The sequence below is a fragment of the Lissotriton vulgaris genome, chromosome 12 (assembly GCF_964263255.1).
Source record: "Lissotriton vulgaris chromosome 12, aLisVul1.2, whole genome shotgun sequence".
In the NCBI taxonomy this organism is placed as follows: domain Eukaryota; kingdom Metazoa; phylum Chordata; class Amphibia; order Caudata; family Salamandridae; genus Lissotriton; species Lissotriton vulgaris.
Window position 1 is genome coordinate 262,569,929 of NC_141700.1, and position 23,079 is coordinate 262,593,007.

At 48.0% G+C, this 23,079-nt stretch overlaps 1 protein-coding gene across 3 annotated transcripts in view; it reads left to right on the forward strand.

Annotated features, from left to right (window-relative positions):
* KIFC3 (kinesin family member C3) overlaps window positions 1-23,079 on the forward strand; it is a 422,885-nt gene that overhangs the window by 42,012 nt on the left and 357,794 nt on the right. For 2 of the 3 annotated variants that reach the window (XM_086944997.1, XM_086944996.1), the window contains exon 1: window positions 9,740-10,664. The exons of the other annotated variant lie outside the window; for it this stretch is intronic. In XM_086944997.1, coding sequence (XP_086801123.1) covers window positions 10,476-10,664 — 189 coding nt within the window. In that variant the 5' untranslated portion in view covers window positions 9,740-10,475. Of the gene's footprint in view, window positions 1-9,739; window positions 10,665-23,079 lie in introns of those variants that run through there. 3 annotated transcript variants of the gene reach the window in all.

Here is a 23,079-nt window from a genome sequence, read left to right on the forward strand (position 1 = left end):
CTTCTCGGGGGTCTTTCGAGATGTCCGGTCCCACGTCTCTCGGTGCCTCCACGGGTCTCTTCTTTGCAGGGACTGTGGATCGGGCTCTGAGATGTCTGGAAGTCTGGGTCTCGTCGGGCTCTGGCTCCGGCAGGAGGCGGCGGCAAAGCAGACGTTGAGTTGCTGGATGGTGCCTGTGTTCACAGGGTAGCCACTCCTTGACCATAAGGGAGATGCTCTTCGGTCTTCTGTGCAGCAGAATGTCGAAGTCCAGGCGTCTTCTTAGTTTCAAGTCGATTTTCAGGATGATCTGAGGTGCTATGGCACTGCTCCCACTCTTATTCCCAATCTGAGGGGTGGATCACCTGCTAGGTCCCTCCTCTGGGTGGGACCAGGAAGGGGGGTGGTTACACCCCCTTTCCTTTGTCCAGCTCCGTGCCAGGACTGGGGCTGGAAAGCCCCAGCACCGGTTTGGACTGGCTTATGCACGAGGACACCTTGTGTGCCCCAGGCATGTCTGATTCTGTTCAGCCCTGTCCTACCCAATACACAAAATCCTGTCTGGGGTGGTGCTCGCACCTCCCAAGACAGGAAACCCTTTGTCCAAGCCTCCCTCGCTGGAAGGACTCCCAGCAGCAGGAGGTCAGACTTGTGTCTGTGGTGGCAGCATCCATTTTGTGATGCTGAGGCTCGGGTTAACTTTAACCGGGGTTCAGGTTATGTACATGTCGTGTCCCTCTAGAAGGGTGGCATGCTATCCCCGTCGACAGGACTGTCGAGGGCATAGTATTCCAAATTGTATGACACCTTACTCGACATGTTTTGATAAAGCCAAACGAAAGTTAGCATATAAGCGCAAGGATTATAATGCACTCAAGAGTATATGGTATGGCAATATCCCGGAACAGCTAAGGGAGTTGTTCCCGACAGCTGCAGACGGGCTCAGCTCGTGCCAGAGCGTCATCTCACATGAAACCAAGCACTCTGCCTCCAGGATTGCTGAGGCCTTCCATAGGAGTGGCTTATAGGTTAACATGTGTCCAGTTAGGGTTGGATATAGGGATACTATATCTAAGTAAGAGGTGATTACACCAACTTATCCCAGCTGAGTGATCAGCCAGTTGTGTCGAATATGGAGGCCAGGGGTGGCACAATACATGCTGCAGCCCCTGGTAGGCCTTGGATACACCTATGCCCTGGGTACCTGGAGTACAGTGTTACAGGGGGCTATACGGTGAACCAGTTCCAATTTGTAATGCACCTAGAGTGCATTGGCATTAATTTAGAGAGGGAACAGCAGGCTGTGGGTCTGATTAGCAGGCCCACAGCCACATTAAGTCATAAACCAGTGAAGCAAAAAGCAAAAATTTGGGGTGACCATAGGATAGCAGACCCTACTCTCCTACAGGGACCAACTTTGATTTTGTTACCACTGTCCATTTCAGTTGGTAACCATTTTTTCTGGACAGGTTCCCATCCGCAAGAACCAGAATATGGTCTTTGGGTGTATGAGGATATTTAGCTGAGTCAATAGGATCGCTATAGGGTGAAAACCTAATGCTCTTAAGGTCTACCTTCTGTAGTAGATGTCCTGACACTGAAACCAAATCGATGGTGGTTTCCTGTGTACCTCCTCTTAAAGTTGACCCTTGTCCTTTTTCATTAGAGTTGCTTAATATAAATAGATTGCACTGGGATAACAAGTTGTTTAAGGCCTCTCCATACTCATTGTTCGAGAAATGCAGGAGGGGATTAACGTCGGTAGCTTCTACACCACAGCCTCTAGTCCCAGTAAGTTTACATAGATGGGTATTGAAATCCCCTGCCCATATAAGATTGACGTTTCCCCCTTTCTTCCCTTTGTATAATTTATCAATCTCCACCGCTAAGGCATCCACTACAGTCCTAGAGTTTCTCCCAAATTCATTGTTATAGAAGTTGACAAGAGTACAAATATTCTGTTTCCTAATGTCCAACTCTAGTATCTGGAAATGGGTGTGTAGCGGCCCGACTTGTCTAACTTGGAATGGTAGGGTATTTGAGATTATCGTAAGTAGACCCCTTTGTCCTCAGAAGCTTGTTTCCGGTCCAGGAAAGGCATGGCTTGGCAGTTCGGGCTGGACTGTTCCCATGAGGCACAGGGTCAGACTGATTTGCATATGGCCATGTCTGAACTGGGGTGGCAGAGTGGGCTAAAGAACGGTGATGGATTAAACCTAGATCTCTTGACTGGGTGTGAGTGTTTGATTGGTTCAGATGCTCCGTCCATCACCACCCCTTTTTGTATCGCTTTGTTCGCCATAAGTTGGCAGGGTATGCTTAGACGTGAGTCCCTTGCTCATTTTGCCACTGGATTCAAGCAAGACTGGCTGAAGACGGCTGAAATGTCAGAAACCGGTCCTCTGAAGCTTGTTTCTGGTCCAGAGAAGGCATGGCTTGGCAGTTTGGGCTGGACTGTTCCCATGAGGCACAGGGTCAGACTGATTTGCATATGGCCATGCCTGAACTGGGGTGGCAGAGTGGGCTAAAGAACGGTGATGGATTAAACCCAGATCTCTTGACTGGGTGTGAGTGTTTGATTGGTTCAGATGCTCCGTCCATCACCACCCCCTTTTGTACCGCTTCCTGATGATGCAGGCACAGCTGGGAAGTGGAAGGAACGAAACCCCCGTAAAAGTGGGAGGGTCTATTGCCCAAGTTTCCTGAAATAAGACTAACTCCATATCCTGCCACTCATTTAGCCAATGTTGGTCCATTAATTTGGAGGCTAAGCCTGACACATTCCACGAAAAGAATTGTCAGATGGGGTTCCCTGCATACGAAGAGTCCAAAGACCCACCTGAAGTAATGGATGTAAGAAAATCAACCATTTCAGGCACAATCTTGAGAGGAAACCCCTTCAGGGGCTGAGAAGCTGTATCCGATGACTCCTGCAGCACAAAAGGAAAGTTCCCATGACTGAACCAGGGGATGAACCCTAGGACGTGTCAACGCAGGATTATTTATTCAAGTTTTATAAACGTGCTTTTTCCCCCAGATAGGCATTAATGTACTTTACAGAGAGCCATAAGAGATATGTATATAATAGTAGAACAGGTCATATATGTCCCTTTTTCAGGCGCTATGATGAGAAACAAACACAAATTAAAAGCATAGTAATGCAAAGGGGGATGTGAGGATGGAAGAATTTTCCCTCAAAAGGTGAGAAGCTTACGCTCTTTAGAAGTCCAACTTCCGCAAGGCTACCATAAAGCCCTGTAACAGGCCAATTGGACATGAAAGGATGAAAAAGCAAGACCCACCTCAAAGCTGCCTCGCATAAAATGCAATGCATACAAAGGATCATAGGTCAAACAAAAAAGGATGGGAGTCTCGCACCAAGGTTTAAAAGCCCCCCAGATCTATTATAAAGCCAGCAGTGTTAGAAGGGTTCCTAAAAAGCTGTAATGCCCCCACAACTGCTTAGGATATTCAGAAGCATTCAGCATCAATGCCATCAATCTGTACCTGGACAGCTGACACTGGGGAAATATTGCCCACCGATGAGGGGACGTAGAGAGCAGAACAGCTCATTCCAAAGAGCGTAGTAGAGGGAAGCAAGACCTATGAGTATTGCAAAAATACCTTTCCTGCTGATCTTGGGGGGCATCCGGGGCATGGAGGAAAGGCCAGCAACACCTTTGAGGCCATGATCGGGACTGAGCATCCACTCCCCTTGCACCCTTTACTGTCCATGGCAGGCAACTAGTGGGCAGCAGAGCATACTGTCTCGATTCAACTACATCCAGTGCCATGACCGAGAGCAACACCAGAATGTGGAACACCTAGTTGCCATACTAGAGCAGCACTTGGCTCTGTATTAATGCCTCTTTTTGGTTAACCCTTAACGGTCTGCAAAACTTAGGACAGTGTGTGAGAGGACTATCATATGGGTTGGTGGTACAGAGTATGTTGTCTTGTGATTGTGCAGAGCTGTTTGAAGGGCTGTGCAGTGTCCTGGGTATGTTTGTAGGAGAATGTTAAGGTGAGGGATTCAGTGCTGTTGTGGTGTGATTTTTCTGAGCATGCTAGTACAGTTGTGTGGAGATGGTGTTAAGGTTCTGTGGAGGCTGTGTTATGGTTAAGGATGGAGCTGTTGTGTGGGAGCAGTGAGTAATGTTGGGGGCAGAAGTGGTTGATTCCTGCCATGCCTGCTGGCATGCACTAAAAATATTGACATTACACTGCTGTTTGTTTCCCACACCTGAATCCAGGGTTGCTCAGTGGCCTAACATAGGCCCCCAATTCCAGAGACTCCCTCAGCACAGTACCCTGACTTGAGAGCTCCTGATTAAGTCTGGAAGGGGGCCCCCTCCATGTACCTTGCAGGGGGCTCTCCATATACCTTGCAGGGGGGGCCCCCTCAAACATCGCTATGCCACTGGTATGGCTTGGAATCTGGACAAGTACTTTGGCATGATTGCTTGTTACGTACATAGAGTGATTCCACCCAACAGGCCGTCCAAAATCCAGAGAGCAATCTAGAATTGAGAATTCCAACCAGCTTAACTGAGTAGAAATTCCTTATGTTTCCTACAGATGCGTTAGTTCTGCAAGAAGGCCTTACTGCACTCTTGCAGTCTGCTAGATGGCTCAGGCCTCTGTTGCTTTGTGGACTTCTGTTTGACTGCTTGTATCAAGTACTAAAATGTAATCATTTTGTATTTTGAACTGAAAGATTTTCTTGAGTTCAGTGAGCCACCCAGAATAAATGCAAAAAGAAGAATTGATGGATGGAATGCTGACCAATGTCAAACATGCATCCCCAGTCAGAGATCTGGGCCTACACCCATTGTTTTTTGCTCACCACACCATTCCAGTTTGGACCCAGCCATATGCAAATTGTTGGACTTGGCCCTTTTTGCAGGGTCACCCCTGAACTTTTTGCCTTCCTCCTATACTTTTTCTGACCTGTTGTTCGCGGTTTTATGACTCTAGCACTGATCAACAGTGGTAAAGTGCCCAAAGTGCATATGCTCTCCCTATTGTAAATTGATGCATGAATTAGTGACTCCACGATTGGCCTATTTGATTTACTGTCAGACTCTAGTACAGTGCACTGTGTGTGCCCAGGGCTTGTCAACCAAATGCTGCTGGTGGGCTTGCAGCACTGGCTGTGCCACCCACAGAAGCAGCCAGTAAAAGTGTCTCAGGTCTGCTATTGCAGAGCCTGTGTTTAGTCTGGTACTGCCACGTTGACTGGGCAAGTGCACCCACTTGCCAGTCCCTAAACCTTCCCTTTTCTTCATGCCAAGCACCCCTATGGTTGGCCCAAGGGCAGGGTGCATTGTAAGTATAAGGTAGGACATGCCCTGGTGTGTGTGACATGTCCTAATCGTGAATTACAGCCATTTTCATTTTTCACTATTGCAAGGCTACCTGTTCTCCGTAGGCCAGAATGGGTTGTTAGATTATTACATTTTATAATCCTAACTGACTCGGGGAACATGATAAAAATTTAAGTTTAGTATGCCTGAACTCCAAATTATAAAATACATCTTTTAGTGAAGTTGGCTTTAACATTCTGTGTTTGAAAATACCACTTTTAGAAAGTAGGTATTTTCTTGTCTAACTAACCAAGCCTGCCTCTGCTAGGTTGTGTATCCCTTGTCTGGAGTTTCAGTGACAGGGCTGGGGGATTCCAGGAGACAGGATGAGTCAGCCCAGTGGTGAATAAAGAGATCGATCTGCATCTAGATGGGAGGGAAGAGTTGCACCTGGGACCTGAATAGGGCTGTGCCTGCCTTTCACAGTGCCAGTTCCACCCCCTGTGGTGCATCTGATGTCTCTGCCCTGCACGGTGAAAGGAGAGACTGAGTCATGTCAACAGAGTGCTCCAGGGCTGTACCTTCCTGCCACAATGCTGGCTCCACCTCCTGTGGGGCGTCTGATGGTTCTGCCCTGCACTGTGAAAGGAAGGAAGGAGTCATGTCAACAGAGAGCTCCAGAACTGGTTTGGACTAGGCAAAGGCCCCTCTGCCCTCAGAGGACAAAGGATTTTGGGCTATACGTATAGGGACCCTGATCCCAAGAATTTAGATCACTTTTGGACAAGAAGAAGAAACCTTTGCTGAGGAGTGTATCCATAAGAAACCTTTGCTGAGGAGTGGAACCAGAAGAAACTGAGGAGAGACTATCCTTAAGCTGGAGTGCTGCTTGGAGGATTGGCCTGCAGTGGTTGCCTGACCGCCAAAGAAAGGAGAAAGGACTTTGTGTGCAATGTGTTCAACTTGTGAAGGATCTCCAAGGGCTTGAGAGAAGAGCTTGCCTCTTGCTGAAGTCTCAGGGACAACAGATTTCAACCACCAGCTCCCCAAGAGTTCTTTGGAAGTGCCTTCTGCTGTTTTGGGCCTTCTTCGTGAGTCGCGCTTCCAGCTGACCCTCAGAAGTGTGTTGCAGCCGCTGCCGTCGCATCTCTGAACAAGGGTGTCGCCGCTGTAGCTGACGCATTGCACCACATCACAAGAAACGTCTCACAACATCGAAGAAGCATGTCTCCATCACAGCCGCTGCGTCGCATTTCTGAACAAGGATGTCACCGCTGTAGATGACGCATTGCACCGCAGAAGCGCCTCGTATCCACGGAGAAGCAGGTCGCCATCGGAGCCGCTGTCATCGCATCTCTGAACAAGGGTGTCGCCGTTGCAGCGGTCTCATCGAGCGGAAGCGTCTCGCATCGAGGGAGAAGTGTCAACACCAAAACCGCTGTTGTCTCATCTCTGAACAAGGGTGTCGCAGCTGACGCATCGAGTCGAGACAACTCGCAACATCAGAGAAGCACGCCACATCAAGAAGACAAAGTCTTTATTTCTTTGCACTAAAATTTCTACGCATCACTATCTTTGCAACGCTTTCGGTGCCCTGCGTGTTGCATCTTAAGGTACGTTGACTCAAAGTGCCGCATTTTTAGATCTAAAGAGAACTAAGCCAATTATACCATTTTTAAGTACAGTATTGTGGATTTTTGTCGTTTGTGGTCTTGTGTTAAATCTATATAAAGGATACTTATTTTTAATATGCAACTGTGTGGTATCCATCTGTAGTGTTGTCACTGGATTACTGTATGTGTTCACAAATGCTTTACACACTACCTCTGAGATAAGCCTGTCTGCTCGTGCCAAGCTACCAAGGGGGTGAGCAGGGGTTATTTTAGCAGTGTAATCCTCTTACCCTGACTAGAGGCAAGGGTCCCTGTTTGTCACAAGTACCTACCTGTGCCAACTAGAGACCCCCAAATCTAACACAAATCATTATTAACTTTGATCCTCATGGGAACAATCAAGCCCAAACTGCTAGGCCAGGTCCTCCCTGGACCTGAAACAAGCATCCTGGGAACGGTTTCGGGGTATCACCCCTCATCAGCCAGGATAGCTTGAGTACAGTGATAGGGTGAGCACTAGGCCCATGTCTGGGCATATCCGTCCCTGTCGGGTGACAAATGCAAAAAGAACAATTGATGAATGGAATGCTGTACAATGTCAAACACTCCTTTATTAATTTCAATAAGATTTTTGTACTGTTTTCCAACTCTCCTACCTGGGGTAAATTTAGACCTTGTATCCCTTCTAAAAGCAGACTGCATTTTTTTAGTAACTTTCTCTTTCTCCCTGTAATCCTTATTGAACCATCCCAAAGAGGGCCTTCTGGGCAGAGCACTTCCTCTGTTCTTAACTGTGCCTGTCTGAATTTGCTTGCTTGCAATACAATACATCAACAAGAGAGGAAAACCATATTAATGTGGCCTTGTGAGAGAAGGAATTATTGTTCGGCGGAGGGATCAATTGAAGTTCATTCGGATCCCAAGGCTGCCTGCCTACAAGCGGCGTTTTTAATCTTCTTGGGGAATCCATATCAAATAATAACACCTTCTCACCTGTAACTGCTTCCTTTAGACAAAGGTACCCTGTAATGCTCAGTGATTGCTCCCTTGATCTGAATGTCTGCTTCATAGATGCCTCTAAGCATGCTAGAAACAAACTCCTCCCACCAAAGCGATAATGATTGCTGCGGCACAGTAGGGCTAAAAACTTCCACCCGTTCCAAACTTTCCAGTAGAACACATAGACTCATTTGCACACATCCAAAATAAACCAATGAATTGCAGAACTAAATTGATTTGTGTACCCTACATTACATTAGAGAAGGCTGGTGCTCTGTGTTTGCCCTTTATTACTTTAGCACACGGGATTACTCCATTTCACCTACATTTGATTACAAATTGAGAGTGCTGCTAGTATAAACCCCTATATTTATTTGCAGGGGATTACAGAAATGTTTGAGATTTTAGAAGATAACATGTAATGCTTTAATCTGACACTGGGTTACAGATGGAGATGAATTGATTCTCTCACCTTATCGTACTATTATGATTAATAAATGCCTTATTAGATGACTGATTACTATGCTTTAGATTACAGCATGATGCTCTAATTGCATTTCCCTTTTAAATTACTTTATTTTTACTCTTTGAAAGGTTACGGGAGCCTTCCAATTGCTTTTGGCTCTGCAGTAGATGGTAGAAAGTGATTACTCATATCAATTTACCTGCGTTGTCATACATGGGAGGTACTCTGATTAAGGTGTCCTGTGCTGTATCACAGAAGAATACTTTAATTGCTTTACACTCCGTTATATTATAGAAGATGATTGCCCATTATCTCACACTTATTACTCCAGTTACCTCCACTGACTTACGTGAGACTTTAATCATGGCTTTACTTGTTAGATGACGCAAAGGTTTGCTCCAATTACTTCACCAATTCATTACATTACATGATCGTATTTTGCTTACCTGCTGCTGTATTAGTTTTGAGCTCGATTATTCTAACTACGTTGTTACATTTGATTAAAAAAGAATAGTACTTCCATTTCTTTAGCCTGCTTTAGATTGCAGGCGCGTGCTCTTTTTAATTTACTCTGCTATTTTAAAAGGTTGCTTTGATTCCAAATTAGATTACCGAAGCTATAGTTGGGGACCCTGCTTACCACCTCGAGATCTGAAAGATGCGGCAAAGCTGTACACACACAACCTAAAAATAGGTGAAAAATCTAAAGGTTTGTCCGAGGATAAGAGTATTTCTCTAAAAGAAAACCTACTTAGTGCTCAAAACAAAGTCCCCAGCCATCAAGAGGAGTATTCTCTTGATCCATTGACATCCGAACTGGTCAACATCATAGGAACTGAAGGGTTCGCAGATAGTCTTTCAGGGTGTTTCGTACATTAAATCTTTAGAATAAACATTGCCTTCGGTTTGGCTAGACTCGCACCTGCAGGGCGCTAGGGTACTCTCTGGGGGACAGTTCACTCTACGAATCTGTAGAACATAACCTGGGTCCTCTAGACCTTTTGCATACATATATACCCTAAGGTCTGGGATATTCTCCTTCCCTCATCCCTCTTAGACCCCCACCTGGGTCCCGCTCCCACAGTATGGTCCTGCCCATGGTGGCTCCTGGGAGACCCCTCCTGCTCGTGGTTAGTGGATGTCAGCAGTGTTTACAAGGAGGGGGGGGCACCTGCCCAAGGATGCAAATAGCCGCCGAGGAGTGAAGCTGCCCACAGTAATCCTCTTTGCAGCTTGTGTCCCAGAAGGAAGGCTCGTCTTCTCCGGCTCTTCCCTCTCCCGCTGCGGCCGCGGGTGTGAGTTCGTGCGTGGCCTGGATCCTCGGGCGTGGCCGGGCCTCCTCTCCAGCTCACCTGTGCCCTTTGTATCTCCGGGGTGGAGGGAGCGTGTTGCTCGAGGCGTGGCGCCTCGGGGCCGGGAGGGCAGCGCCTGCCACCACACGCTCCCTGGAGGCCGCGGGCTGCTGCTGTGCCCTGCTTGCGCCCAAGGGTGCCGCGGCGCTTCGGAGTGGGTGCTGGAGGCTGGGGGTCCTCAGCGGGCCGCAACCCACGGGACGCTCGGAGAATGGGCTGACTCTGCGCTTGGGGACTTGCTGGAGGCTTCATTGAAGGAAGGTTACATGATTCCTTGCCCTTTGTACCTCGAGCGGCACGAGCGTTTAATTCTGGGGCCCTGAACTGGAAACATCTTGTACCCCCAACAATCCAGTCGCAACCCAGCAGTTCATCATTTGAATACACGAAACCATGAAACTGGAATTGCATCTCGGATTTTTGATTGACCGCCGTGGGGGCTAGTGATGCACACTGTGAGTGTTGGACCATGTAGAGGGGAGCATCAGCCGTCTATAGACGTGTGCACGTGGACACTGCTTCCTTCCTGCAGACACAACAGAGAAGAGGAGCTGTGTGGTGTGTGCACACCACAGCACCCACCCATCTGTCTGTAGGGGGGCTGGCGACAAAACACACCTGAGATGCTACCTCACCACCTCCTCCCCTGTCCAGGAGTGCAGCCAGAAAGCCTTGGCCTCCGACTCTCTAACCTACACACCTCCAGCCCCTTGGCGAACTTTTGGAAAGTTACCTACCTGATGGCGGGGCAGACCCCTGCATGCAAGTCTGTCTGAGCCCCTCCGGCGCTGCGATGTTGGTTCTCTGCCCGCTGCTGGTGCTGTCGGTGCACAGCATCATAAGGATCAGGAAGAAGGTCGCCCTGGAGCAACAGACTGACCAAAGGCCTGACAGGAGGACAACCCAAGGAGCTCCCTCTCAGCCGGCCCTGAGGGCTCCGGGGTCTAAGGTGAGATCACCAGGAGCTGGTCTGGGATGGGTAAAGGGGCAGCTTGACAGCACAAATACACTCGGATGCATGCATGCTCACTAATAGTGTGGGCGCCTGGCATATTTGAATGTTTAATGTGGAAACTGCTGACCAGACTCAGTCCAGTGGCTTCTAAGCAAGGAAGTCCAAATTGCAAAGTGGATTTGTAAGAAATATTTAGTGACTACAATTCTGTTGCTCCCGCTGTAGTAGCGTACTTTGGATTTCCTCGTTCCTGAGATGACAGGCTGGGGGTGGTCTAAAGTGGAGGGCCCACGGGCAGAGAAACGTTGGTCTCCGTGCATCTGGCGCGGTGGTAGTATTCCGTAGATCTGTAGTTGTATTGTACTGCAGGTAGCAGGACGGTCTCGTGGAGTGATGAGAATGGGGTTGGTTTTGCTGGCTCACTCGAATAGCTAAACACACTCAAATTATTACAGCGCTCCATTGGAGCTTCGGGCAATAGTAAGGATCCCACCCTACTTTTTTCTTGCCTAAGAGGAATCTAACAGCAAGTACTGGTATTTCGATACTCTCGACAACAGGCCTATTGGCTGCAGCCTCTGAAAGACTTGTGAGGCTGAGACATTGAGCCGGTCACATGTCGAGGTCGCCCGAAAGTTAGTGTTGTCATTGAGTAATTTGTGGCAGTTGCGATACTACCGCTACCACAGTGCTGGTGAAAACATTCTGAAAAATATAAAAATAGGGTGATGGATAGAATTCTTTAACTGATCTCAGACCCTGATAATTACTTTAGTCCCCATTCCAGTACATTTTTTCCCCTCACTCTCCAAGTCAAGTCAAGTGATTTATATAGCGCGCTACATACCCAGAGGGTCTCAAGGCGCTTGAGGAAGGGTGGGGAATTACTTGTCGAATATCCAGGTTTTAAGTTGCTTTCTGAATGTAAGGTGGTTCTGAGTGAGGCGAAGGTGAGTGGGAAGTGAGTTCCAGGTTTTAGCTGCCAGGTAGAAGGATCTGCCTCCCATGGTGGTTTTGTTGATGCGAGGTACAGTTTCAAGGGCTTGGTTGGAGGATCGTAGTAGGCGGGAGGGGGGTAGAAGGAAAGTCGTGAGTTGAGGCATTCGGGTCCAAGTTCGTAAAGTGCTTTGTGTGCGTGGGTTAGGAGGCGGAAAGTAATCCTCTTGTTAACGGGGAGCCAGTTGAGGTTTTTCAGGTGTCCAGAGATGTGGTCTTTCCGCGGGATGTCTAGTATGAGTCTGGCTGAGGCGTTCTGGATGCGTTGGAGTTTTTTCTGGAGTTTTGCGGTGGTACCGGCGTATAGGGTGTTTCTGTAGTCCAGGCGGCTCGTGACCAGTGCGTGGGTGACCGTTTTTCTAGTTTCGGTGGGGATCCAGCGAAATGTTTTTTTGAGCATGCGAAGAATATTGAAGCAAGAAGATGAGACCAGCACCAACCATATGCACATTAGTCCTGGTGCTTCTCCAATAGGTACGATCTAGCTCAACCGTCACTCTAGAATGTGTCCATTCTCTATAGGAGAACACAAGCAGTCCCAGAAATGTTTTGACCTTGATAATCCATAAGGTTCAGCTTGAGACTGAATGCACAGCCGACTGCGAGACTCATATGAGCATACCTGCTGCACATATGATGTCTTGCAGAGGGAAATTCATGAGCATGAATGCTTCATTTAATCTCAACACCTTAGGGTCTATGGTTGGGCATGCTTTGTAACTAGACTGGGTGAACATTCTGTATTGAATAAAGTGACCTTTATTTCATATCCTTCTAAGGCTTCATTAGGAAAAGAAAGGACGGTGAATCGTTGATTTGAACAGGAAAAATTGGAGCACTGTAAAAACAATTGTGGCAAATATTTTTAGCAATGCTTGTTGGTCGGGTGGTTTAGGTGATGCTTGATATGGGCGCACATTTTCGAACACCATGCTTTTGGCTTCCAAATGTTGTCAGTTCTTTTATTTCAAACTTTAGACTCCGAATTAGGCAGCACTGATTCCTCCCAAAGGCTAACAACTTAAACGAGGTATTTGTTTTAGCATCAATTTCTTAAATGTCTTGATCTTTTTCCTACTCTTACTTTCTTCTCTGACCACGGGAGGCACCCCTACTGAAGGAGGCAGTCTCCAGTCGTCACCTCCTGGGAGATGAATGTTCAAACTAAAAATAAATCCCAAATAATCCTAAGAATGAGAAACCGTGACATTTTATTATGAAGGTTGCTGTTGTGTAGGTCCCTTGCTCATAACTGGCCATGGAAGAAAGGCCACAGTGGTAAAGCTGTGATTGCCAGAGCTATTCGTCATTACAGCAAAGTGTGGCATATCTATGTAGTTTGCAGAAACCAGAGACCGGGAAGGTTACCATCATTGTAGCTATTTATTTATTTATTTATAAAGTTTTATATAGTGCGAACTTGATCCCGAAGGATATCAGAGCGCTTTACAACATGCACATCCCTGCCTCCCATATCCATCTATGATTCTCTCACAGTCCCTTTCCCTCACATGCACCGCTACCCATCACACATCCTCGACTCTCACTTACATCCCTGCTTCTTAGCCTAAAAAACACCCTCACCCATCAGAAAGATTCCAGACTCTCACACATATCCCTTTTTTCTCACACAATTATTTTCCCACACCCATACCCGTAACCATCATCAGGTCCCCGAGTCCCACACACACAAAACTGCCTCTCACATAGGCCCTTCTACACATCCCTGCTTCGCCCACACTTCCTTTCCCTCACACACATCCGTGGCCCTCGCGCACTCTTGCCCCTGCACACACACACACACACAGCGACCCTCCCACAGATTCTTACTCTATCCTTATTTCTCTGAGGTGCAAAAAACAAAGCATCCTTCGACACATGGACGTTCGTCAGACATCAGATGGATGGGAACTATGTTGAAAGGGATTGGATTGTGTATCTTCATTGCCTCGTCTCAGACTGGTACAGTTCTCTGGTGTGTAAAACATAACATAGGTACCCCCTAAAACACTGAGAATGGATTTTCAGTCGAAATGTATTTTCACTTGTGCTTAAGGACTGTGCCACAGAAAATATTCATTTGTGACCTCTACTTATATTGCGCCAGTCTTGGCTCTTGAATGGGACCCATTTACATTCTGAGGCAAGCGAGTAAACTGTCCCACAATACTTTGTATATCCTTAAGCACCTTTTGCATTAGGCTTGAATGCAGATCCTAACGTCAAAATGTGTGTATATTATACATAGGACCGAGTCAGAGAGAATGGTCCTATCCAATGTGTTAAATTCCAGTAGCTGCTTCTAAATGGTAAATTGCTACCAATGCAGATGGTAGTTGTCCAGAGTGTTGCAGGATAGATGGCGGTTTAAGGCCTTTCTCGGCTCATGGTTACTGGGGTTCTGCACCCAGGAGAGCTTGCCTATTTACAGAGCCCCTAAGCCTCAGCCACTAGGAGAGGTATCAACGAAAAGCTGATAAAACCATAACAGCAGCAGAGATGTCTTTTAATCTGTGAATGCACGTCACTGTGGAGAACTAATATCCTCTAATCCCCTGAAGGGCTGACCGGTTGCCACACGTGGTGGGACACCCTAAAAACAAGCCTACCAGTGAGTGCATCAGAGCTACAATCCAAGCTCGATGTAATAAGTCTATCTGCGAATAGAAACAGAGCTGCCAAGGCAGTGTGCAGGATGGCCATAAACTGCATTCGCAGTGCCAGCCGGTGCTTTCTTTACAGGTGACTCGGGGAGCGTTTTGAGAACTGGACTCTAGGACAGCGAGCCTGCCCTGGACACTGCTGCCCAGACCTTCTACTGAGGGAGACATTCTGGTGCAAGCTCTTCTCAATCCAGAAGCCCACTCTTGTGCACCCTGCTGAGTTGTAATGTTTATCCATGTCACTTGTCACTGCTGAAAACTTTTTCTTATCTTTAAATCCAGTTATTTTACGTCCTTGGGCTGGTCCAATGAGAGACTGGGAAAACATGAGTGGGCGCATTCCCAAACTCTGGGGAACCGGCACTTAAAAAAAATCTTTTTTGGCTTCTTGGAGTTGGTAGGTTCACTTGCTGTGCTCATTGCCTGCAGTGTGGGTCTTGGAATTATTTTTATTTTTTAAACTGTACAGAGTGGCTTTCTCCCTCAAAGTCCAGCCCTGGGCACAGATAGGTTTGCTCTTCTCGTGATCGGCCTAAGACTCCAAGGATCGGAATGCAGAAAGCCTGTCCCATTCATTCACCCAGACACCTGGGATCCAGACAGGGTGATGTGACGGCAGTGAGTGTGCACTGATTCACGTGAAGAGAGACGTTCAACCCGTGCGTCCTCTCACCCCTCCCTGCCTTGCCTGTCCCGAAGCCCGCGTGCTTGCTTGCCCCTGCACGGGCACCCTTGTACGTTTTACTTTCGCCCGAACTTGCCTGGCGCAGCTGGGCTTTGGCGTGCTGCTGCAGCAACATTGTTGTCAAATGCAGACGGGAACACTCCAAGAACATATCTCTGCTGACCAGGAATCGCATATTTCGTATTCCTGATCGAGTTCACCAATTTCTGCAAGGCTAAGATCTCATGCGATTTAACTTTTGCCCTCCCTTTTCCCTAATGTTCCAGTAATAAAAGTCACGATTTTTTTTTAACTCTCCGCAATCTTCAATCCTCCCGTTTTTTTTTTCTTTTTTTGGGGGGGTCCGACAGCCTCGTATCCATTTCCACCCCTATGTGGTGCTGACTGAGACCAGATACCGCTTCTCCCCCCCCCCCACAGTCAGGTTCTCTTCTCTCCCTGGTCCATGTAAAGTGTCCGTTCCTTTCTTCTCACTTGGTGTTCGCGGGCAGTATGAAGGACTGTCAGTAGAGTGCTGGTGCTGTCCAGATACTCAATGCATCTAGTTCAGGCCAGCAGGCCTTCCCTTCCCTCTTGTACACCCCAATGTGCGGTAATGGTGATAGGCCACTGAGTACCTAGGGCAGGGGTCTCCAAACCAGTCCTGGAGGGCCGGATCCATGCCAGATTTTTAAAATTACTACATGTATCTCAATGGGGATATCCAAAAAATCTGGCATGGATCCGGCCCTCCAGGACCGGTTTGGAGACCCCTGCCCTAGGGAATGAGCTCTACTGACTGATCAGCCACGTTGTACTTGCAAAGAGGAGGCTCCTAACTGCGAGGAGCAGTAGACCTCTGTTCAGGCTGTTCTAGCGAGGCACTGTCTGGACGTAAGAGCCAGGGCCGGCCAATGCCGCCTCTCCCTGCTCGCTGAGCTCTTGTGTGGATGCGGGAGGAGGCGCAAAGGAAGAAACAGACTTACGAACATCTAGGGCCCCCGCCTGTCATGCGGTAATCATGTGCCAGTACTGTTGAGAAGTCATGCACTTAGTAGGCAATACCCTTGAAATGGTGGGGTGGTTCCAAGGTCGGTGACGGCATTCCTCCACCGGTTCACCGCTGCAGTTCAGAAAGCAGCTGCAGGCTCACCCTTTCAAGGAGCACCTCCTCTGTCACTGAGTACCGCTGAAGACCATCCAAGGGCCTCCAGGCCTTACAATGAAATGTCTGCGGTGGCGTTTGGATCACTCATGAGTAGTGTGCCAGGTGCTTCGTTTTTGTTTAATCTTTAGGTGCAAGTGAAGTTTTGAGTGGTGGGAGGCTATCTTGGAGTGATGGGTTATGCATGAGAGACTCTTCTGTCGATTGAGTGGTGAGAAATATCTAATGAATGAGTATTCCTGTTTTACAATCAGTCTTTGTGCGTGCTCCTGTTTCGGTTCAGTGCTGGGTAGGATGTTCATGTTTCCCAGACAGATGTGACGTAAAGCTTCCTCTATTTTTGGATCAGGGTTACATATCTCAAACAGTCACTCAGTATGTTTGCAGTGTTGATTCCCAGCCCACACCCATTTTTCCCGTCTTGCTTGAATGGGGCATTCCAGGTTGTTGGGCATGTCCGTGGCTAGAAGTGTGACTCAAACTTCAATGTCTGGCTAGATTTTAATTAGCAGTTGCATTCCATGAGTAATTGTTGCTGTTTTTTTCGATGTGGGTACCTGAAGTATGCTCCCAATGTCGACCATAACCAAAGCCGACCCACTAGAGCCATGGCTTTCTGTGGGGCTGACCACTAGGAGACCTGGCTCTCTGTGGGGATGACCGCCATACCCCCTCCGCACCCCAAAAGTCTGTCCTTCTGTAAGGCTGATACTAGTGGAGAAGTGTGGCTCAGGGGTTAGAGGCGGCAGACCCGGAAGCTGAGATCGGCCCTGGACCAGGGTTCAATTCCCCGCCCCGACGGGGGTTGGGCTCAATAATTCCACGGACTCGATAATTCTCGCTCCGGTGCCTACTCGACTCACGGGTTCACACTCTGCGACTCTGGGCAATAGCTTGCTTAATCTCCACAACGGCCCCTCGCGGCGGGATGCCTGGCTTTCACCTTGTGGATACCCAGCCGGGGTATCTTTATTATTATTATTATTATTATTATTATAAACCATTTTATAGCGCGCTCTGCTACTGGGGAGTATCCTGGCGCGGGGGAAATAAAAGAGGCAGAAAGCAGACCCTCACAGGGGAATACCAGGACGGGTTCCCTAAGCAAGCGCATAGATGCCTGCGATGTGGGCGATTTGCGCTATATAAATACATTTACATTTACCCCCCCACCTCCAGCCTTTTATTGAGCTGACATTACATTTAGGCTTGCACCCTCTATGAGGCTGACCTGCTTACCCCGTGCTCCCTCTCCCCAGGGAGATCTGGCCCTCTGTGTGGCTGACACCACCCTCTGAGACGTGACCTTTCCAGAGTTAACCACCTGGCATCCTCGTCCTCTCTGGGCATATTCTCCACCTCCCAGGAGTCCTTATCTACCATCAGGCTGGTACCTTATTTCAACCCCCATGGAGGCCTGATCCTTAGTGGAGTACAGCCTAAACCTTACACCCCCTCCTCCCCACGGAGCCGTAACACACTGTTGGGCTAATCCTTAGAGCCATGGCCCTCCGTGAGGCAAAGTTCTGGAGCCCATCTCCTCGCAAGGCTTCCAGAGAGCTTGAATCTTGTGAAGCGCAGACTTTCTGATCACGGCACCCTCCCCAAAGTTGTGGGACGTCTGTATAGTTGACCTCGGAGACTCTTGCCATAGAGCAAATGCCTTTTTAAATGCTAACCTGAACTTTGGTGTCTTGCAGTGCTAGTCTAGCCCTGACTTGTAGTGGGATTCTGGATCGGTGCCATGCAACCCACCCCACCCTCTGAGATATGCATTTGGAGATTTGGCCTCCCATAGAACTTTGGTCCTTTGATGTCCTCCCCGCCCCCTTCATGCCTCAGGAGCTTTGGCCTTTTATAAAAGGCTGCCCCCTCCCCCCCCCCCCGATACCCCCGCAACCATGTAGAGCTTTAGCTTTCTTTGCTGGGGGGACCACCGGAAACTCTGATCCTGTCTTAAGGCATTCCCCATTATTCTGATATTGCAGCAGGATGCTAACTCCAAGAAACCATGAGGTTCCTGTGGTGTGTGCTTTGGGAACCGTAGCTTTATGGAGTGACTGTAATATCCACCCCACCCCAAGCAGTGACATTTTTCAGAAGTTTGGTTCTTTGTATTATAGTTTTTTTGTAGGACGGGAGCCCTGGAGTTCATACCAGCTCATAACCCTTGTGTCTAGTTTTACAGATGCAGCAGTCCTTGCAACTCTGGCTGTCTGAGCTGCTGTACCTACAACCTTTCGATTGATTTTTATGCTTAAAAATGTTTTTATTTGTTTTCCAATGTTTAGAAATGCCATCTGCGACCACAAATTAACCACATACAGAAATTGTCACCCCTTCCTCCTCTACTAGCCACCCACTGAATCTAGAATAGCTCCCAAATAGCATTCTGCTTGCCACAAGCCCACAGTACTCTTTCTCTAGCAACGAAACAAACAACTGGCCATCTATCTATCTTAAGCTTACAAGTCAGCCAGCTGACACTTCTCCAGAACCAGTAACCTATAGTTCAGATTTTTCTTAAATGTGCCGTGCCCATAGTCTTTTGGGGCATCAAAGTTTCTTAAACTGTTTCACCAGATAAGTCATATGCACCACCATGCTCCTTCCCAAGAGACACCTTGCTCAATTTTTCTGTCACTAGAAGTCCCCAAATCTTCTGCTACCAGGCTTCTTCTGAAGGGATGCTCATCATATCCTGCAATGTCAGGATGACCTATATGGCTGCAACCACCAAATGGGATATCTAATTTCCCCGTTTGGAGTAGAGAGGATATTCTGCTTCTGAGGGGCAGTCCAGCAATATTACCTCTGGAAAGGGGGCCCGCTCTGAGCCGACTATTTGAAGTATCTACTCCCAAAAGGACACCATGCGTGGATGGGATCACCGTATACGAGTTAGAGTACCCACCATATCCCTGCCAATGTGTAGGAACCTGATTTTCTGTTGCAGTAACCCCACACTTTTTGCCACATTTCTGATGCACTTTGACTTGATGTGCCCTGGGTCCCTGCCAATCGGGTACCCAGAGCCTGTGTTCTTTCCCCATACTGGGCCTTTTACTCCCAATTGGCACCTACCTGGCCACATGTAAGTCCCTTGTAAAGGGTACCATGGGTACCAAGGGCACTGTGACCAGGGAGAACTTCTAAGGGCTGCAGCACATATTGTGCCACCCTTAGAAGTCCTGTACCCTAACACACCACACTGGCATTGCAGGCTGCATGTTTTCGTGCTGAGAAAAGTGAGGAGTTGACATGGCACACATCCCTGTGTAACGAACAACAAGGGTGGTGAGAATGCACACTGATGTACTCCATGTAAACTATGCTCCACTGTTAAGAATTGTAAAGGAGTGCTCGCTTGTTTCACTTTTCGCCCTAATGCGCTGAGTACTGAACGAGTACCAAGGGACCTCATGTGAACCCTGTCAAGCTGCACACCCAAGTCCATGACTCAATCAATCAATCAATCAATCAATCAATCAAATAAATCAAATGTATATGTTTAACCTTCCCCTTTTTCACTATTTTCTCCGTTTACCTGATGGAGATTGAGAAAATACGTGTCATTATGAGCGCAGAACACTTTTCACAGTAAGCGTGGTGTGATTGTTATCGTACAAGGATTTAACATTATTGGCTCTAGGGGTTTATTGGGGTTTAACAGCATTACAGAAACATTGGTGTTTAGGCTTGTGATACGAGAGCCTTAATAGTTGGGATGTGTAACAGGGAGGGTTAAAATCCGAAGGTTCCCACTTAACTTTTGGAAATGTTTAACTCAGTATGGATTTCTGAATATTGTGTTATGGACATCAGATTGATTCTGGTCATTTTTATTTTCTCTGTAGAGTAATCCCTTGACAAAGGGCTCCCGCCCGAAATGCATCGGGATGTTTTGAGGATTACAATGGCTCAGTTAAAATAACGCTGTGACACGTTTTTGGTTTCTTTACCAATCTTGGATTTGAATACAAGAGAATGTTCAACTACGTTATGATTAAACCCTGAAATGGTTAACATAGACTTGTGATTTACTTTGCTTATGGAATAAGACTTCGGTCCATCTTGTTGTGCACTGGGTTGTTCTCCCCCCAGACGGGGGAACCTTCGGATTTTGTCTTTAATGCTCACACTGCTTGGCCAGACAGTGTCTTAATCCAGTTGCACACTACAACTCATTATAACACTCTACATCAGAGTAAAATCAGCTGTGCGAGCTCCCACTTAATTTGAGTAACAGGGAGGGTTAACATTGAGGAATGTTTAAAGGAGAAGAACAGAACAGTAGTTTATGCACTAATGTGAGTGGTCTTGCATGCAGCTCCGTATAGTTCCAATGAATTAAACAGATGCACGTAGTTTGTTTGCAAAATGTAAGAGTGTAATAATAAAGCTGATGTGCATTATTCTTTTATTTTAGATACTCCTGATGAAGGGAAAAATCCCGAAATGCATTGGGTGACTTTTAAATAAAGACATGATATGTGGAAACGGCTTTGCTCCTGTGCTTTTATGAAAAACTTTGCCTCAATCAAGAAATGAGTAAAACAAATCGATTTAAACAAAGGAGAAAAGGTGAAAAGTAAACAGAGTAAATAGTGAAAAAAGTGAAGGTTAAACATAAATTCGATTTATTTGATTCATTAAGTCATGGACTTGGTTGTGCAGCTTGACAGGGATCACATGAGGTCCTTTCGTACTTGTTCAACACATCCTGTGTGCCATGCCTACAACCCACTGCCTACGGCATAGGTCAGCCACCCCTCTAGCTGGATGCACTATGCCACTGGTGAGGGTACAGGTGCATGAGCCCAGTACCCCTACAGTGTTTAAGTACATTCTTAGACAATGTAAGTGCAGTAAAGCAATAAAGAGTAAATCGTTTGGGAGCTTGGCATTACAAACTCCACAGCTCCATAATGGCGTTTTTGAATTCTGGGAAGCTTGGTATCAAACTTCTCAGCATAATAAACCTGCACTGATGCCAGTGTGGGATTTGTTATATAATGCACTCAGAGGGCATCTTAGAGATGCCCCCTGAAAAACAACCAGCCTCCAGTGGGTTCCCAGACTGGTAAACACCAGCCTCCCACCACAACACATGTTTCCTGACCCCTGGGGTGGGAGCTTTCACTCCCTGAGCCCAGAAACAAAGCCTTTCCTGGGTGGAGACATTCACACCTCCCCCAGGCCACGAAGAGCCATCTGTGGCAGGGGAGCTTCAAAGACCTTGCCGCCTTTGCAACGCGACCCCCCCCCCCCCCCCCCCCCCCCCCCAGCCGCTCCTTTTATAAGGAGCAGGCCCCCTTCCGGTCTCCCCTCCTTTTCAGTGGGAAGACAGGCAGAAAAAATTTGCCAGCCCAGAGGTGTGCTTACCTCTGCCAACCCCACCCCCCAGGTGGGGGAGGGAAGGTGAAGCCCAAAACTTCAGTGCCAATCAGGATTAGGGATTGTGCCCACCCCAACGTGGGGTGAGAACACCAAGGGTGTAATCACCCTAAGGTCAGTAGCCCATTTGCTACTGACCTAGAGACCCCTAAAATGCCCCCTAAGTACAGTATTTAGGGGCAGTCCTGAACCAAGAAGACAGATTCCTGCAACCTACGAAGAAGAAGGATGAAAGAAGATGCCCAGCAGAGGGGATGGCAGAGAACTGACTTGGCACCAGCCCTACTGGCCCGGCTGCAGTTTCCAGAGATCCTGCGCCAAAAGTTGCCTTGTCCTGCAGCCTGCGACCTCCAGAACCCTCGGAAGACTGACTGTCTAAAAGACCAGATCTCCTGTGAACAGCAGCTCTGTTCAAAAGAAACTCCCAAGACAGACTCTGAGCTTGCTCAGGACAAAGAAACCGGACGCCTGGAACCACCATTGCACCCAACGCCTATGGGTCGAATTCTGGTGGCCCACAGGTCCCAGCGAGGTCCTCCAGAGTCTGAGTCAACCTTGGGTTGACCCCTCTAGGACTCCCCGACATTGCCTGCAGCCTCTGCATGGAGACCCCCCTCCGATTTTCCAGGTAAGGTGAAATCAGACCTCAAGACACCCCTGCATCCAACCGCCCTGCGCCCTGGAGAGGTAGGAATGCATTCTACCTCTGCCTCCTGGATTATCTCCTCAATAAACTACAGGTGGTTCAAGCTCTGCAGCAAGACTGCTGCTCAGACTTCCTCCCAGGTCCCACATGACCTCTCACCTAAGGGTCCTGCACTGGCTACCGGTGAAGAAGAGGGTGGCTTTTAAGGCCATGGTCCTCATGCATAAGGCCTTGCATGGGGCGGGGGCATCATATCTCAAGAAGAGAATCGGATTGTACACTCTCGCTCGCACCCTCCGCTCTTCCTCGGCGTTTCTGGCAATGGTGCCCCACTTTGGTCACCTCCGAATGGGTGTGAGATCCTTTTCCTATCTAAGACCTCTTTTCTGGAATAGACTCTCATTAGATCTTTGACTGGTACATAGCCTTGATATGTTCAAAAGTAAGCTCAAAACCTGCCTGTTTGAGAGACCCTAGGACTTAGGAAGGAGACCATAGCTACTCAATGGGAGGGACTGCTCCAAGCAGTCCAGCAAACTGCGGAGGTATGTGCAGGGGGACAGCCTGAGGGGAGGGACAAAGGCGCAGAGTAGGAGATGAGGACCGTGTCCGTGTGCGACCGCGGTGTTCCATGTACACCTGCATACCCAAACAGACACTACGGGCGTTCAACAAAGAGGCTGTCATGGGAGAGTGGAAGTCAAACTGACATGATGTAACGAGATGGGAGGGGGGGTGGAGGGGTGGTGGAAGGGGGAGGGTAGATAACTGCATTGGCACTGGTCTATGTTGCGATTGTTGGTTTTAAACTGTTTCATCACACGTTATCTGTTCGGAAGTCCATATTGATCCCTCTGAAAGACTTACACACTGGATTG